The sequence below is a fragment of the Malaclemys terrapin genome, chromosome 2, assembly GCF_027887155.1.
Source record: "Malaclemys terrapin pileata isolate rMalTer1 chromosome 2, rMalTer1.hap1, whole genome shotgun sequence".
In the NCBI taxonomy this organism is placed as follows: Eukaryota; Metazoa; Chordata; order Testudines; family Emydidae; genus Malaclemys; species Malaclemys terrapin.
Window position 1 is genome coordinate 233,061,283 of NC_071506.1, and position 15,485 is coordinate 233,076,767.

General features: G+C 41.8%; 1 protein-coding gene across 1 annotated transcript in view; it reads left to right on the top strand.

The window, feature by feature from the left end:
* DGKB (diacylglycerol kinase beta) overlaps positions 1 to 15,485 on the top strand; it is a 465,349-nt gene that overhangs the window by 114,496 nt on the left and 335,368 nt on the right. The window contains exons 9-10 of the mRNA XM_054021197.1: positions 9,329 to 9,446; positions 15,340 to 15,428. Of these exons, the coding sequence (XP_053877172.1) occupies positions 9,329 to 9,446; positions 15,340 to 15,428 (207 nt within the window). The remainder of the gene's footprint in view (positions 1 to 9,328; positions 9,447 to 15,339; positions 15,429 to 15,485) is intronic.

Here is a 15,485-nt window from a genome sequence, read left to right on the forward strand (position 1 = left end):
TTCTCAGCACTGTCAGGGAATCCGAGGGTCAGCAGTGTTTGATTCCCTCCATTTCCTCTCAGCAATCTCCACTGCAGAAGGTGATGTGTGAGGAACAAGAATGGAGAGCTGATGTAGAAGCTATGCCACAGAGGAATATTTCATCATCCCCGAATGAAGTTGTTATAGCACCTCCATATACAGCAGATGATTTAACAATTTCAGGATTTGATCAAAAGAGCGGTAGACACTCTTCAGATCCCATTAAAAGAAGTCCAAGAAACTCAACACAAATTGCTGGATATTCTTCACACACCACCTTCAGCACAGGTAGCTATTCCTGTAAATGAAGTATTGTTAGAACCTGACAAGACAATGTGGCAGACCCCTGGCACTGCCCTCCCAACAGCTAAGAGGGCAGACAAAAAGTACTATGTTCCTGCTAGGGGTTCAGAATTTTTATGTTCCCAGTCTACCTCTAGCTTCTTAGTTGTGGATGTAGTAAATGGACTCAAAAGATAACACCTTTCCAAGACTAACTCACATGATAATGACCAAAGCACTTGTATCTTCATGGTTGCAAAAGCTACTTGTCTGCCGTCCTGCAATTCTAGTAGAGTATAACCAAATTATCTATTCAAAATTTTATTCCTTTATTGAACACCTCCCAGAAAAGCACAGGGAATGATTTCAGGCCCTCGTCATAAGAGGTACAGCTTCTTGCAAGGACAACTTTTCAAGCTTTTCTCAATGCTGTTGACAGCAGCCTGCTCCATCTCCACAGCTGTAGTCATGCGCGGAGCCTCATGGCTGTAATCTTCAGGATTTCCACATAAAATCCAGAGCACTATAAAGGACCTCCCTTTGGTGGTCTTAAATTATTTGGCAAATCCACTGATGACTCCTTACATTCTCTGAAGAACTCTAGGGTGACTCTTCGCTCACTGGACATATATACACCTGCAAATAAGAAGAGATTTAATTGGTCTCAGAAAGCTTGGAGATCTCTCCTAGCCCAGTTTCCCAACTACAATATGGTTCCAGAAACCCAGAATCAAAAGGGGAAAGTTATCAACCACTGCACCTGGATTGATGCAGCAGCCATAATCTGCAAAGTGTTAATTTTGATACCTCAGTTGATGGACACAAACACCACTGCTATCCAGATCCAGTGCTGTACCACTCTGCCCCTTCTACCTTTTGGGGATTGTTTCTCCCATTTCCACAGCTCATGGGAACATTTGACCTCCAACAGATGGAGGTTGGAGGTCAAATCTTGGAGATTATAACATCAGGCTATTCCATACATTCCTACCACCCTCCTTCCCCATCCTTTTGCAGGAACCATCTCAAGAGGCAAGAGGTTCTGTCCCTCCTCTGCTTAGAAACTGTGGAACCAGTTCCCACTCAGTACAGAGGAAGCCGATTTTACTGCAATACTTTCTGGTTGCCAAAAACAACGGCCAATTCAAGATCTTAGGATGTTGAATAACTTTATCAAGGTACAGAAATTCAAGATGGTAATACTCACAGCTGTTATTCCATCCCTGGATCTGGGAGACTATATCGTGACCCTCAACCTTCAAGACATGTACTTTCTTGTTGTGGTAAATCCCTCTCACAAGATATTCCTACGCTTTGTCATAGGGCAGGACCCTATATCAGTATTGAGTCCTCCCTGTTGGACTCTCTATCACACTCATTGTGTTTACAAAAGTTAGTTGGCCCAGTATGTACTACATAAATTGAAAAGATCCTCTTCCCTCTGTTCATAAACCGTCAGTAATACAGAGCCCAGTGAATCCTTATCTTAGCAGTTGGTTTATCTGGCCTCCAAAACACTATACCCAAAGATCTCAGCAGACACTTCACCCCCCAAGATCATGCGTGGGAACTTGACAGTTCCATCTCAGGCAGATATTCCATACCTGGGGTTTTCTGAACATAGACCTTTTCCCTGTTACTGTCAACTGGAAATGTGTGAAATTCTGCTTGAGGGGGAGGTCTTGGTCACTGTCCCCTGTGGGACACGTTTCTCCTTTCTTGGTGTCCTATATAACTTTCCTCCAATGCCTCAAATCCTCAGGGTTCTAAAAAAAATTAGACTGGACAAGGCCACTGTAATCTTGATCACTAACCTGGCTGAGATAGATGTGGTTTTTCCACCTATCTCCCAATGATGCCGATTCTTCCCTCTAAGGATTTGGGGAATGTTTGTCACCCCAGTCCACTGTGACTCAGAAGATGGTATTTGGATGGCTCATGGGGTTAGAACTCTCCTGTTCCAGAGAGGTTCAAGAAGTCCTGTTGAACAATAGAAAGAAATCCACCAGAAAAACATACCTTCAAGAATGGAAAAGATTTTGCCACTGGTACACTCACCATCACCTTTTTCCTGTTGACATGACGTTCTTGGAGATTCTCAGAATACCTTTTCACTCTAAAGCAAAGAGATCTCTTTTGAGTTCCATTAAAGTTCACCTAGGGGCCATTGCAGTATTTCATTCTCTTGTGGAAGGTTTCTTGGTATTCGTTCACCCTGTAACTTTCAGATTCATCAAAGTGTTATCCAACCTATTCCTGAATGTCAAAGAGCCCACTCCAACTTGGGACTTGAACTTAGTTCTTAATTCTTAGATGAAACTTCTCTTTGAGTTGTTAGTTACCTGCACCCTTTTAAACCTTTTCATGAAAACCACCTTTTTAGTGACAGTTACCTCTGCTTGAAGAGTTGGTGAATTAGTTGAATTTGATAGTGGATCTCTTTTATTTTGGCTTCTAGGGTAAGGTCTCTCTGTGATCAGACTCCCACAGTTCTCACCCAAAGTCGTCTCGGACTTTTGTGTAAATTAGACAATTCATCTGCCAGTTTTCCACCCTAAATATCATTAGGGAATGCTGCCTTTTACACTTTAGATGTCCTATTAATAGGACAGAACTAAACCTTTTCAAGATTCTCCAAGGCTTTTTGTGGACAAAGTTAAAGGGTTCACCCAGAAACTTTCTAATTGGATTTCCGGCTGCATTTCTGCTGCTAAGCAGCTGCTAATGTGCTGTGTCCTCCTAGGGTCATAACTCATTCTACCAGATCTCAGTCCATATCTGTTGCCCCAATGAAAGATGTTCCTAGCCCAGAAATCTGCAAAGCTGCTATTTGGGCTTCAGATCATACCTTCTCAAAACACAATGCTTTAGTGTATGCCTCTAGAGCAGATGCTACCTTCGGTTCTACAGTTATGCAAACAGTTCTAGACCTGGTTCTGAAGCTCCCACCTCCTTCAGAAGGTAATGCTTGGAAGTCACCTCAAGTGGAGCATGAAGGAGCGGTTACTCACTGTGTGCAGTAACTGAAGTTTTCCGAGGGGTGTCCCTAAGGGGGGTTTCACTACCCACCCTCCTTTCCCTCTGCTTTGGTGTCTCCTCTCAATGGGTTTGAGTGGTGGAGAAGGAACTGAGGCCAGTTCATCTATCGCAGCCCTATATATTTTTGATAAGGGGCATGAGGATAGTGAGGGTGCATGGACAGGCTGAACAAGCACTGCTGCTGAAAATCTCCAATCGAAGATGCATGGGGCACATGTGCGCCACAAGCAGAGCACCCATAATATACCCATCTCAAAGAACTGCACAAGGTGAGTAACCTCTCCTTCCTTTTTCTAATTATTAGTTGGGAGTAGGAAATGGGCACCTCTCCCACCCATCTCTTTGGCAGGGGAGGTTGATCCTGCCCTAACTGTAGCTGAATGACATGGGGAGCCTCCCAGTTGATGAAAAGTCTGCGGAGGGAGAGGAGGCCTTCCCTGGAACAGAAGTGTGTGTGTGTAAAAGAGGAGGTCCTTGGCATGATAGACCCTTTCCTCCTAACTTTAGGCTGACAGGCACAGAGCGGTTTGTCATGAAAAGCTCTGTCTTTAGACTGTGTAGGTCATTTAAAAAACAAACAGAAAACCACACTCTACCAAACAAACAACTGCAGGCAGCTAGGGAATAACCTGCCTACCATGTCCCTTCACATCATTTCTCTGTCTGGTGGCCAAAGAATTTGTCCGTAGGACAGATAATAAGCACAACATAATGCCCACTCTGGGACTATGTTGTTGTTACCTAGGAGGAAATATTCCCTCAGAATCATAAATATTTTCTACTGCTGCAGAGTGGGAAAGGCCCTATATAAGAACATAAGAACGGCCATACTGGGTCAGACCAAAGGTCCAACTAGCCAGTATCCTGTCTTCTGACAGTGGCCAATGCCAGGTGCCCCAGAGGGAATGAACAGAACAGGCAATCAGCCCTTTCCCAGCTTCTGGCAAACTGAGGCTAGGGACACCCTCCTATCCCATCCTGGCTAATAGCCATTAATGGGCCTATCCTTCATGAATTTATCTAGTTCTTTTTCGAACCCTGTTATAGTCTCAGCCTTCACAACATCCTCTGGCAAAGAGTTCCACAGATTGCCTGTGCGTTGTGTGAAGAAATACTTCCTTTTGTTTGTTTTAAATCTGCTGCCTATTAATTTCATTTGGTGATCCCTAGTTCTTATGTTACAAGAAGGAGTAAATAACACTTCCTTATTTACTTTCGCCACACCAGTCATGATTTTATAGACCTCTATCATATCCCTTCCCCCCTTAGTTGTCTCTTTTCCAAGATGAAGAGTCCCAATCTTACTAATCTATCCTCATACGGAAGTGTTCCATACCCCTAATAATTTTTGTTGCCCTTTTCTGAACTTTTTCCAATTCCAATATATCTTTTTTAAGATGGGGCTGTACTCATCTGTACTCAGTATTCAAGTAATGGGCATACCATGGATTTATATAGAGGCAGTACAATATTTTCTGTCTTATTATCTATTCCTATTCCCAACATTCTGTTTGCTTTTTTGACTGCTGCTGCACATTGAGTGGATGTTTTCAGAGAACTATCCACAATGATGCCAAGATCTTTCTTGAGTGGTAACAGCTAATTTAGACCCCATCATTTTATATGTATAGTTGGGATTACGTTTTCCAATATGCATTACTTTGCATTTATCAACGTTGAATTTTATCTGCCATTTTGTTGCCCAGTCACCCAGTTTTGTGAGACCTCTTTGTAGCTCTTCTCAGTCTGTTTTGGACTTAACTATCTTGAATAGTTTTGTGTCATCTGCAGCATTTGCCACTTCACTGTTTACCCGTTTTTCCAGATCATTTATGAATATGTTAGGGTGACCAGATGTCCCTATTTTATAGGGACAGTCCTGATATTTGGGGCTTTTTTTTATATAGGCACCTATTACCCCCCACCCTCTGTCCCAATTTTTTACACTTGCTGTCTGGTCACCCTAGAATATGCTGAATAGTACCAGTCCCAGTACAGACCCTTGGGAGATATCACTGTTTGCCTCTCTCCATTCTGAAAACTGAACATTTATTTCTACCCTTTGTTTCTTTTAACCAGTTACCAATCCATGAGAGGACCTTCCCTCTTATCCCATCACAGCTTACTTTGCTTAAGAGCCTTTGATGAGGGACCTTGTCAAAGGCTTTCTGAAAATCTAAGTACACTATATCCACTGGATCTCCCTTGTCCACATGATTGTTGACCCCCTCAAAGAATTCTAGGAGATTGGCGAAGCATGATTTCCCTTTACAAAAACCATGTTGACTCTTCCCAGACAAATTATGTTCATCTATGTGTCTGACAATTCTGAGGTGTTTATGTGCCAGCAGACAAAGAGGCAGCTCTTCCCCCTGCATAGAACCTATGAATTCAGTTTATAAACCGTAACCTTGTGTCTTGGTTCCTAATCAAAATCACAATTACATTTATTAATAAATATCTAAAAAACTAAAATAAGTGAGCATTAGCATAAAACTAGTCTAGGGTGGTATAGCTAGTGATTGTGTGCAACTTTTTCATTTTTAGGGTTGGCTGTTCCTTGGTTTGTTGTTTATTTATGGTCCAATTCTTCTGCCTTAAAATCAGTGACAAAGCTCCTATCAGGACCATAGTCAGTCATGAGATTTGGTGTGAGTGAAAAAATGTTACTGTTACCGTTGTGTGCTAACGTCTGTGTATGCCATATGGAGGATTCATTTTAAGTGTAGTATAATGACCTGAGGAAGAAATTTGTATTGAAGCTGCCCTGGTTTGAGATCTTCTAAATGACTGTTTGTTGTTAAATTCTGTTTCAGGATATGGAAGTAAAATGACTGAATGTCACTCAATGCACTATGTGTCAGTAATGTGGATTTTATTTATATTTAAAGTTTTACACTGGGGGGGGGGGTTGTTTCATATTGTGTGGGCTTTTCCCCCCAGGCAGTGTCTTAAAATCTGCAGTACTTTATTGCTTATTTTTGGCAGTGCACAAGAGCAAAAATTTAATTTGCTATTTTCTAAAAGTGCATTGTGTTTATGTAATGGATTTCTGCATCAGTTGCAGCGTGTAACACAGTTAAGTGTTTTAATTTGCAGAACACCCACATCAAGACTTGTTTGTTTTTCTGATAAGGAAAATGCCAGCTAAGTTAGTCCATATGTTCTGTTCAAATAAGAAGAGGCACATTCACATGGAATGGCCAGTCTTAAAATTGAAAAAAGTAAAATGAAACTAATGTAAAACAAAAAGTGTATTTATGGATTATAATTTATTTTTTATTAACTTTAATACAAAGTAAATAGTTTTCTTTTTGAGAAAAAAGATCCGTTTGGATTTTAGGTGCTTTTTAGCTTAATACTGTATATATTGACAACATTAATATGTCTTAGAATGAAAGTGTGTAAAGTTTGTAATTATTTATCTCAGAAAACATTTATATAATCTTTATTTTCCAGTGCATAGTCACTCTGTTAGAAGACTTGAAATGTATTCAGTACAGTAAAATGTAACAATATTAAAAAAAAGTGTTGAGTGGGATATTAAGATAAGGGTTAAAATTATGGAGCTCTATCTAATAAAACATGCTGTGTACAGCTGCCAGTCCTGAAGAAGCTCAACAGGACTCTGGGGCTCCACAGCTGCAGAATCTATTTCTGATTTTTCAGGGAATATTGGAAAACCTCCATACTCTTTGTCAGGCTTAAAGTCCCATATTAGGCATCTTTCTTGCTCCCTCTACAGAAAGGAGGCCCTGACACACAAAGGCTGATCATTAAGTGTCCAGATAGGCAAAAATATTCCCACTAATTTCAACTTCTGTTGACTTTAGTTAATGTAGGTATTTTGTAGAAATCATTCAAAGTTGTGTTCTAAGTAGGATTTGGCTTTGGACCAGATACAGAAATTCTTATTTCACTAATGTACTTCTCTTTATTACAAAGACATTGTTATCTTCATGATGTTGAATAAATCCTCAGGGACTTTGACTCAGTGACAAATAACTTGAGTTTAAAGAATAGAACAATACTGGTTTTCAGAATTTAACTAGTAAAGTTAGACTCTAATGTGTAAATTCTAATAGAGCTACATGACATTTAAGTTGCATTATGTCCTTTGAATTACTCTGACAGTACTATGACTGAGACCTCACACAGCACATTCAAAATCAGGGCTGTTATATAGCATTGTGAGACCCATTTTTGTGGTCTTTGATATCATAAATCAATTACTGGATAAGAACCAGCCATACACATAGCAATTTTTTTTCCATGTCCAACAAATATATTGAGGATAGGGTGACCAGATGTCCCGATTTTATAGGGACAGTCCTGATTTTTGGGTCTTTTTCTTATATAGGCTCCTATTACTCCCCACCCCCGTCCTGATTTTTCACATTTGCTGTCTGGTCACCCTAATTGAGGATGATCTTCATTTACTTTACTTTTTCATAACACATCTGTATGTGTCAAAACACAACAGAGTGGAAAGTGCTTAAGCAGTATTGGCCAAGTTCAGTTGCATCCTGCTACACCAGGTCAGAATTTGGCCCAGTGTGTTGTGGTATATTTTAGTCGGGTGTATGATATTGTTGGGCTACACCTCCTTTGGGTTTGGTTGTAAAGCTAGGATGAAAATTGGAGCAATTCATAAATATTGGGCACAGTTTTGCTTTTTGTTGCACACATAAGTAAAATTTCTGGGTCACCTGAATATTCATTTGTCCAGATCCTGCATTTTCAATCAGAAATTATGTATTTCTTATATAATTGTAATCTTGGTTAGAATGTCCAATAAAGAAATGGCCAGGACACGCACAGCAATATAGGAACACACAGAACACAAAAATTAAAGAACAAAAATTTGAAAAAGTCCTGCTGCTTGTATTTAACATTTATTATGTTACATGCTGTTTTACTTATAAATACAGATTGACATCTAGTGTCTCAAAAAAGAATGTAAGGTAGTTTTAATAAGACTTGGTATATGTTAGGTGAATCTCAGTTGCTTATTAAAACAAGTTTAATAGTTACTAATTTTAGAAAAATAAAGAAGCCTGCCAACAAACCAGCCATGGGACCTGGGATCTACACAGATAGTTACAAACTATAATTAGCAACCATGAAAGTAGCACAAAGCAAACATTTTAAAAAAACAGCTACAATATCAAAAAAACCCAAACCCTCAGTGATAGTGTTTGAGTGTTTTGTAAATGGGAGCATATACTGATTAAAATGGGGAAGAAATCTTTTAAACATTCATGTTTTCATTCACTTTTTAAAGGCAAGTGTAATCTACACTAGGATATTTTAGGTCTATCCCCATCTAGTGGCTGGTCCACACACAAGATTTATGAGTCTGCTACTGCTTCCAGCTGGAGGATTTATTCCTTTGGATCAAGTACTAGGGGCTCATTCTTTTAGTGCTGAAAATCCAGGATATAAATCCCACTGTAGCCCCAATCGAGATTGGTTATTTGATAGACAGAAGGGTGTGGATTCCTAGAATGTAGGGCCAGAAGGGACCATTATGATCATTGTCTGACCTCTTGCTTAACACAGACCATATGATTTCCACAGAGAGCATGTTTTACACCCTGAAGGCCCCTAAAGCCAATCTGTTGAAATTTTAACAATTCTGTAGCTGTTAAGCTGGAGCAATATATATTTTAGAACTAATTCCCATCTAGTTAAATAGTTGCCTTATTACATATATGGACGGGAATCTGTTGCAGTCTTAACTACTGGTGTCTACCTTTCTTCATGGCTTTGGAACTGCATGGGCATCCATGAGCTTCTGATGAATCTATTATCACATCATTTTCTGTGTATTTAGAAGGATTATGTTGTGATCTGGTGTGAAGTAATAAATGAAGTAACAGCTTGTCTTTTACGTTCTTGAGTCAAGCTCCAATTTTTATTGGCACTTATATATTTCACTGTGTGTTTCATTAAATGAAATCTGTTTCTTTTATGTTCTGTGCAGAATGTGAAGGATGATGGGCAGCATGTATGGAGACTGAAACACTTTAACAAGCCTGCCTACTGTAATCTTTGCTTGAACATGTTAATAGGAGTAGGCAAGCAGGGTCTCTGCTGTTCCTGTGAGTATATGTATTTCAGTGAGCATTCTCTAGTACTGCTGCTTACTAAGTGTTACATTCACAGTAGATCTACTAGATCCTCTGTATCCATGCTCCTGCTACCATATTGAGTATTTTTCCTGTATTTTACACTTGAGTGTTTGAACCAGTTTTAAATTCTTCAAACAGTGAGACTTTCAAAACCTCCTTTGAGAGCATATTCTGTATTATAATGACCTCAGTATTAGGGCATTTCCTCTTATATTCTGCGTAAATGTACCTTGGATTAATTTCTTCTTGTACATCCTGGTTGTGGTGTGACCTTAAATATTTCTTCTCCTTCTCTGGTATTTCTCCCTTTAAATAATTGTAAATAGTTATGTTATTCATATTCTTCCTTAGTCATCAACTAGCCCAGGTACTGTATAGCCATATTTAGTTATTCTAATCTTCCTCATAATTCATTCTGTCTACCATATTGGGGCCTGATTTTCAAAGTACCAGTACTGGCAATCAGTTTACATAGATGCTATGATTTCCTCTACAATCATAAATAGGGTTGCCAACTTTCTAATCGCACAAAACTGAACACCCTTGTCCTGCCCCCGGCCCTACATCCTGCCCTGCTGCTTCTCCGAGGCCATGTACTCCATTCACTCCATCCCCCCTCCCTCAGTTGCTCACTCTCCCCCACCCTCACTAACTTTCACCAGGGTGGAGCAGTAGGTTGGGGTGCAGGAGGGAGTGAGGGCTCTGGCTGGGGGTGCAGACTCCGGCGTGGGGCCAGAAATTAAAAGTTCAAGGTGTGGGACAGGTCTCTGGGCTGTGGCAAGGGGGTTGGGGTGTGTGTGCTCGCTTGGGGCTGGGGATGAGGAGTTTGTGGTGCAGGGAGGGGGTGCAGTCTCAGGGCTGGGGCAGGGGGTTGGAGTGAGGGAGGGCGTGTGGGATCCAGATGGGGGTGTGGGCTCTGGGATGGGGCCAGGGATGAGGAGTTTGGGTGCGGAAGGAGGCTCAGGGCTGGGACGGGGGGAGGGGTACAGGAGGGGGTGCTGGGTGCAGCTCCGGGAGGAAGTTTGGGTGCGGGAAGGGGCAGGGGGCTGGGGTGCAGGAGGGGTTTGGGGTGCAGGCTCTTGGAGGGAGTTAGGATGGGGGAGGGGGTTCCAACTTGGGGCAGGGGGTTGGGGTGCTGGAGGAGGTTCAGGCTGCGGGCTCCAGCCTCAGGCGGCTCCTGGTCAGGAGCACAATGGGGCTGGGGCTAAGGCAGGTTCCCTGCCCTAGCTTTGCACAGTTCCCGGAAGCAGTAGCATGTCCCTGCGGCCCCTAGGCAGAGGAGCCAGGGGGATCTGCGCACTGCCTCTGTAGGTGCAGGAGCTTCTGCAGCTCAGCGTGGGGGCATTGTGCAGAGCCCCTCTAGGAGCCGGATATGCTGGCAACTTCTGGGAGCCACAGGGAGCCTGCCTTAGCCTTGCTGCACCTCCGACCGGACTTTTAACGGCCTGGTCACCGGTGCTGACTGGAGATGCTAAAGTCCCTTTTCTACCGGGTGTTCCGGTCAAAAACCGGCTGCGTTGCAACCCTAATTATAATGCTTGATTTATGTCACTCATCCTCGCATTCATACATTTGAAGAGCTTAAAGAGAGAAGGGATCCTTAGATCATCTACTCTGGCCTCCTTTATATCAAAGGCCATTAAATGTCACTCTTATCCCATATTGAACCCAATAATTTGTGTTTGGCTAAAGCACAGCTTCCAGAAAGGTACCCTGTCTTGATTCAGAGACATCAAGAGATGGAGAATCTGTCACTAGCTTTGGTAGTTTGTTCCAGTGGTTAATCACTGACTGTTTAAAACAAAACAAAACAAAAAACAGTGCCTGATTTCCTATTTGAATTTTAGCTTCCAGACGTTGTTTTTTGTTATAACTTTCTCTTCTAGATTAAAGAGTCCTTCAGTAGCCAGTATTTTCTCCCTGTAAAGGTACTTACACACTGTAATCAAGTCACCTCTTAGTATTCTTTTTTGATAAATTAAACCGATTGAGCTCTTTAAGTCTGTCATTGTAAAACATTTTCTCCTTCCCTTGAGTTAAAAGTAGCCCATCAAAGGTGTATTGACATATCTTTCTGAGCAAGTAGTTGTACTGATGAATTTGAGACTACCAATTGTCAATAAAGGTGGCAGAATCAGACATTTACCTTTTTCAGTGGCGGACGCTGTCCCATTTAGGAAATGAATCCTGTATATATTGGTTTCCACATCAAATAATCAAATTCATTGGAGTAAAATAGCCCCCTTTATTCTAGACATTTTAAACAAATAGCAATCTAGCAACTCCCTTTTCCCAGGGCGTGACTGCTGACTACTCCGCAGTCCCCTTTTCTGCTCTCAGCTCCTGGGCTTTATATAGGCTCCTCCTGTTCTCATCCAGCTGAGCCTCATCTAATTAATATCTGCTCCCTGACTTCTCCTCCAGGTGCAGCCAGGGCAGTTAATTTGTCCAACTAGCCACCTTAATCCTTCAGGCCTTGTGTGGGGTGGACACACCATCACAGGGACAAGGAACGTTTGGCCATTGGGTCTGCCATTGAGGAATGGGAAGGGAGGGGGCATGGTCCTGTCCAAGTCTGGACAGATCACAAGAATTTGGAACACCTACAGACAACCTGATGACTCAACCAATTTCAGATTGGCTGGGTATTTTCTTCTCTTGATTTGACTTTTTACGGTTATGTACTGTCCAGGGGCTACAATCAGGAAGGTGGACATCTGGTTTCGGAAGGACGAGTACCATTAAATGGAGTAGGAAGCTCTCACCACCATGCTTAAATGCTCCCACTTTGTCTGTGGGGGCATCAATGTCATCTGACAACCACTATCCTAATTCTGCTCCCAGGTGATCCATTTGTGGCCTCAGTCTGTCAGTCTCTAAGAAACACTGGTGTCTCCTGAGGTTCAAGCTTCCACCTGCAATGAGACCTCCTCTATTATATGGATTGCTTCTTGGTTTCTGGCAGGAATTTCTCCACCTTTTTGGCACTGAGCCCTTCACCTCGACAACCTACCACCTGCAGACAGATGGCCAAACTGAAAGAGTCAAGCAGACTTTGGAGCAGTACTGTCACTGATTTTAGAATTTCCATCAGGATGATTAGCTTCCACTGCTGTGGTTCTCGTACAACAATTCAATCTACGCTTCACCTCAACAGACTATATTCTTCGTGAATTCTGGTTTTCGTCCCCAGTTTCATCCAGACCTACCAGATGGCTGCGCAGTCCCAGCAGCCACAGACCCAGTCCTTCACCTTCAACGAATATACAGTACCAAGAATTCAAAGAGCACTTACTTGCGTCTAAAGAATCTCATCGGCATTATGCCAGCCAAAAGCAACAAGCCACCTCTCAACTTGCCATAGGGGTTAAAGGTTGGACTCTTGTCCCAAACTTGAGAACAGACCGCCCTTCTACCAAGCTCGACCACCAATACTTGGATCCTTTTCAGATCATTGAAAAAATAAACTCAGTGCCCTTTAAGCTTCGTATCCCAGAATCCATCAAGATTCACTCACTTTCATGTTTCCCTCCGCAAGCTGTTTGTTAACAACCCCTTCCCTGACTGGGTAGATGCTCCTTCACTCCCCGTAATAGTCCAGGGGCAGAAAGAATATGAAATCCATCCAAAGAAATCCAGGTCTTTGATTCCTGATGGGTCAGAGGAAAGCTCCAGTATCTGATAGACTGGAAGGGGTACCGGGCCAGAGGAGCAATCCTCGGAGCCAGAAGAAAATGTTCACACTCCCATTCTCTTCTGAGAATTTCACCAAAGATATTCTGACAAGCCAAGGCCGAGGGCCCCTAGCAGGAGCCCTCAGGGTTTGAGCTGGGGGAGGTAATATCAGGAACTCAGCTGGCTCTGGACACAGTCTCCTGGCAACACAATGAGCATGATTGGGCCCAATAAGCTCTCACTATGTGACTGTGCTCCCTGGTTGGACAGAAGAGCCAGCACATCATTTAAGCCTTGTAGCAACAATAGTACATCAGCTGCTCAATATGTTCTACGCCTACAGTTGTGTCACATCTGCTTCCTGTACCTGTCTTTGTGCCAACCCGTTCCTGTTTGTGCCTCAGCCCTAGCCTCTACCTTCCTCCGAATTCTGACTCTTGGCTCCAATCACTGGCTTGTCTCCTGGCCACAATTCCATTTCTGTTTTGACTCTTGTCTCCTGACCATGACTCCAGTTCCACCTTCCAACTCTCTTTTGACAACTAGGCATGGCTCCTGTTCTGACCACGAGGTCAGACCGCCTACATCCCAGCATATGGCAGGTATATTCTGTTCTGTTGTAGATATCAGTAGTATGCATCCGAAGAAGTGGGCTGTAGTCCACGAAAGCTTATGCTCTAATAAATTTGTTAGTCTCTAAGGTGCCACAAGTACTCCTGTTCTTCTTTTTGCGGATACAGACTAACACGGCTGCTACTCTGAAACATGAAAATAGGACTTTCCCGGTCTAGAAAATAAAACTTCCTTGAAAAAGAAGAGTGCTCCTGTTCGTAAACTTCCTCATTTGCATTTACCATGACTGTCTCTTTTTGCTGTGATAGCCTTCTCTTTTCTTTACTTGCTATGTTGCTTGACACTGAATTGATCATTTTTCAGTAGTGATCATCACTTTGTAGGGAACTTAAGGGTTCCTTTCAGTTTCTTCAAGTAAGCAAGTAGGAAGGGGCCTGAGTTTTTTCATACGAAACCACTCCTACACTTCCATATCTTCCTGAAACCCTCCTCCATTTCTTCTACCTAATAAATGATTCCTCTCCCACATATTTTTGAAGCATTGCTATAGATTGCACTTTTTTTTTTTTTAAATTGTGTAGGGGGAGAAAAACAACAGCTAGAGAACTGCAGGGGGCCCCACCATCTCTCCATGGCACAATCAACAATTGTTACTCCCTGCAGTTTGTCTGATTAATGGCTGCACCTCCCACTGGGTCTGTGTAATAGGTGCAAGCAAGGTGTTTAGAAGTGCTTTGTGCTTAATTGCTGTCAAGGCCAAAAGCATGAGACTTATCTGATGCAGGCAGACATTCATCCTTAGCTTTAAATAGTTGAATCTATTCAATGCTGTCATTATAAGCACTAGCATTATTTCCTCATCAATGCACAGTGATGCACTAATGTTAACTATTCAATCATCACAGAAATATGAGAGTAGAGCTTTATAATTGAAGTCAGGGGAGCTTTGCATCATAAACTGGCACTTTTATATTCCCCCTTTATAGTTAGTGTGATCTTTATAGACAAGGTTTGTCAATAAAGACAAGTATATAAAACTGATGGTAGTGGATTTAGCAAAGGAAGCTTCTCTGTATAGGAGTAGCATTATGGCAAGCAAGAGTTGAACTTTGGATGATTATATGAAATGCATGACAACAATAGCTATCTGGAAATGAACTAATCAACCATTTAAGATTTATAAATCAATAGAGAGAATAACATAAACTCATTGGCTTTTATTTTCATGCTTACCAGCTGCTCTCTTGCCTATAGTTGTAAAATATAGATTTCTTCCTACTAGCAAATGACACCAAACCATTTGGCAGTCATCAATTTGTCTTTAATATTATTGTCGTTTGGTAATTATTGTGAAAAATTTTAGTGAGGACTGATTTAATTAAGCATTTCCTGCTGTGCCATGATAGAGCATTCTGGGATTTTTCACTTGCATAATATTTCCTGTACTAATTGGCCTTTTGTATTGGATGGAAAAAACAGCCTACTTTGAGTTTTTATTGACTGATTGGATTGATTAAATAGTAGTAGATATGAAACCGAGTTCTACTAATGTCATTTTTATAGAAATGTAGTCAGAAACAGCATTAACGCAGTCTTAACATGCTTCTCTTTTCAGTTTGCAAGTACACAGTCCATGAACGCTGCGTCTCAAGAGCACCTGCCTCTTGTATCAAAACATATGTGAAGTCCAAAAAGAACACTGATGTAAGCCTGTGGTAGCGTTTACTTTGGCATGTAGCTGTTAAATTTGGCAATCCTACC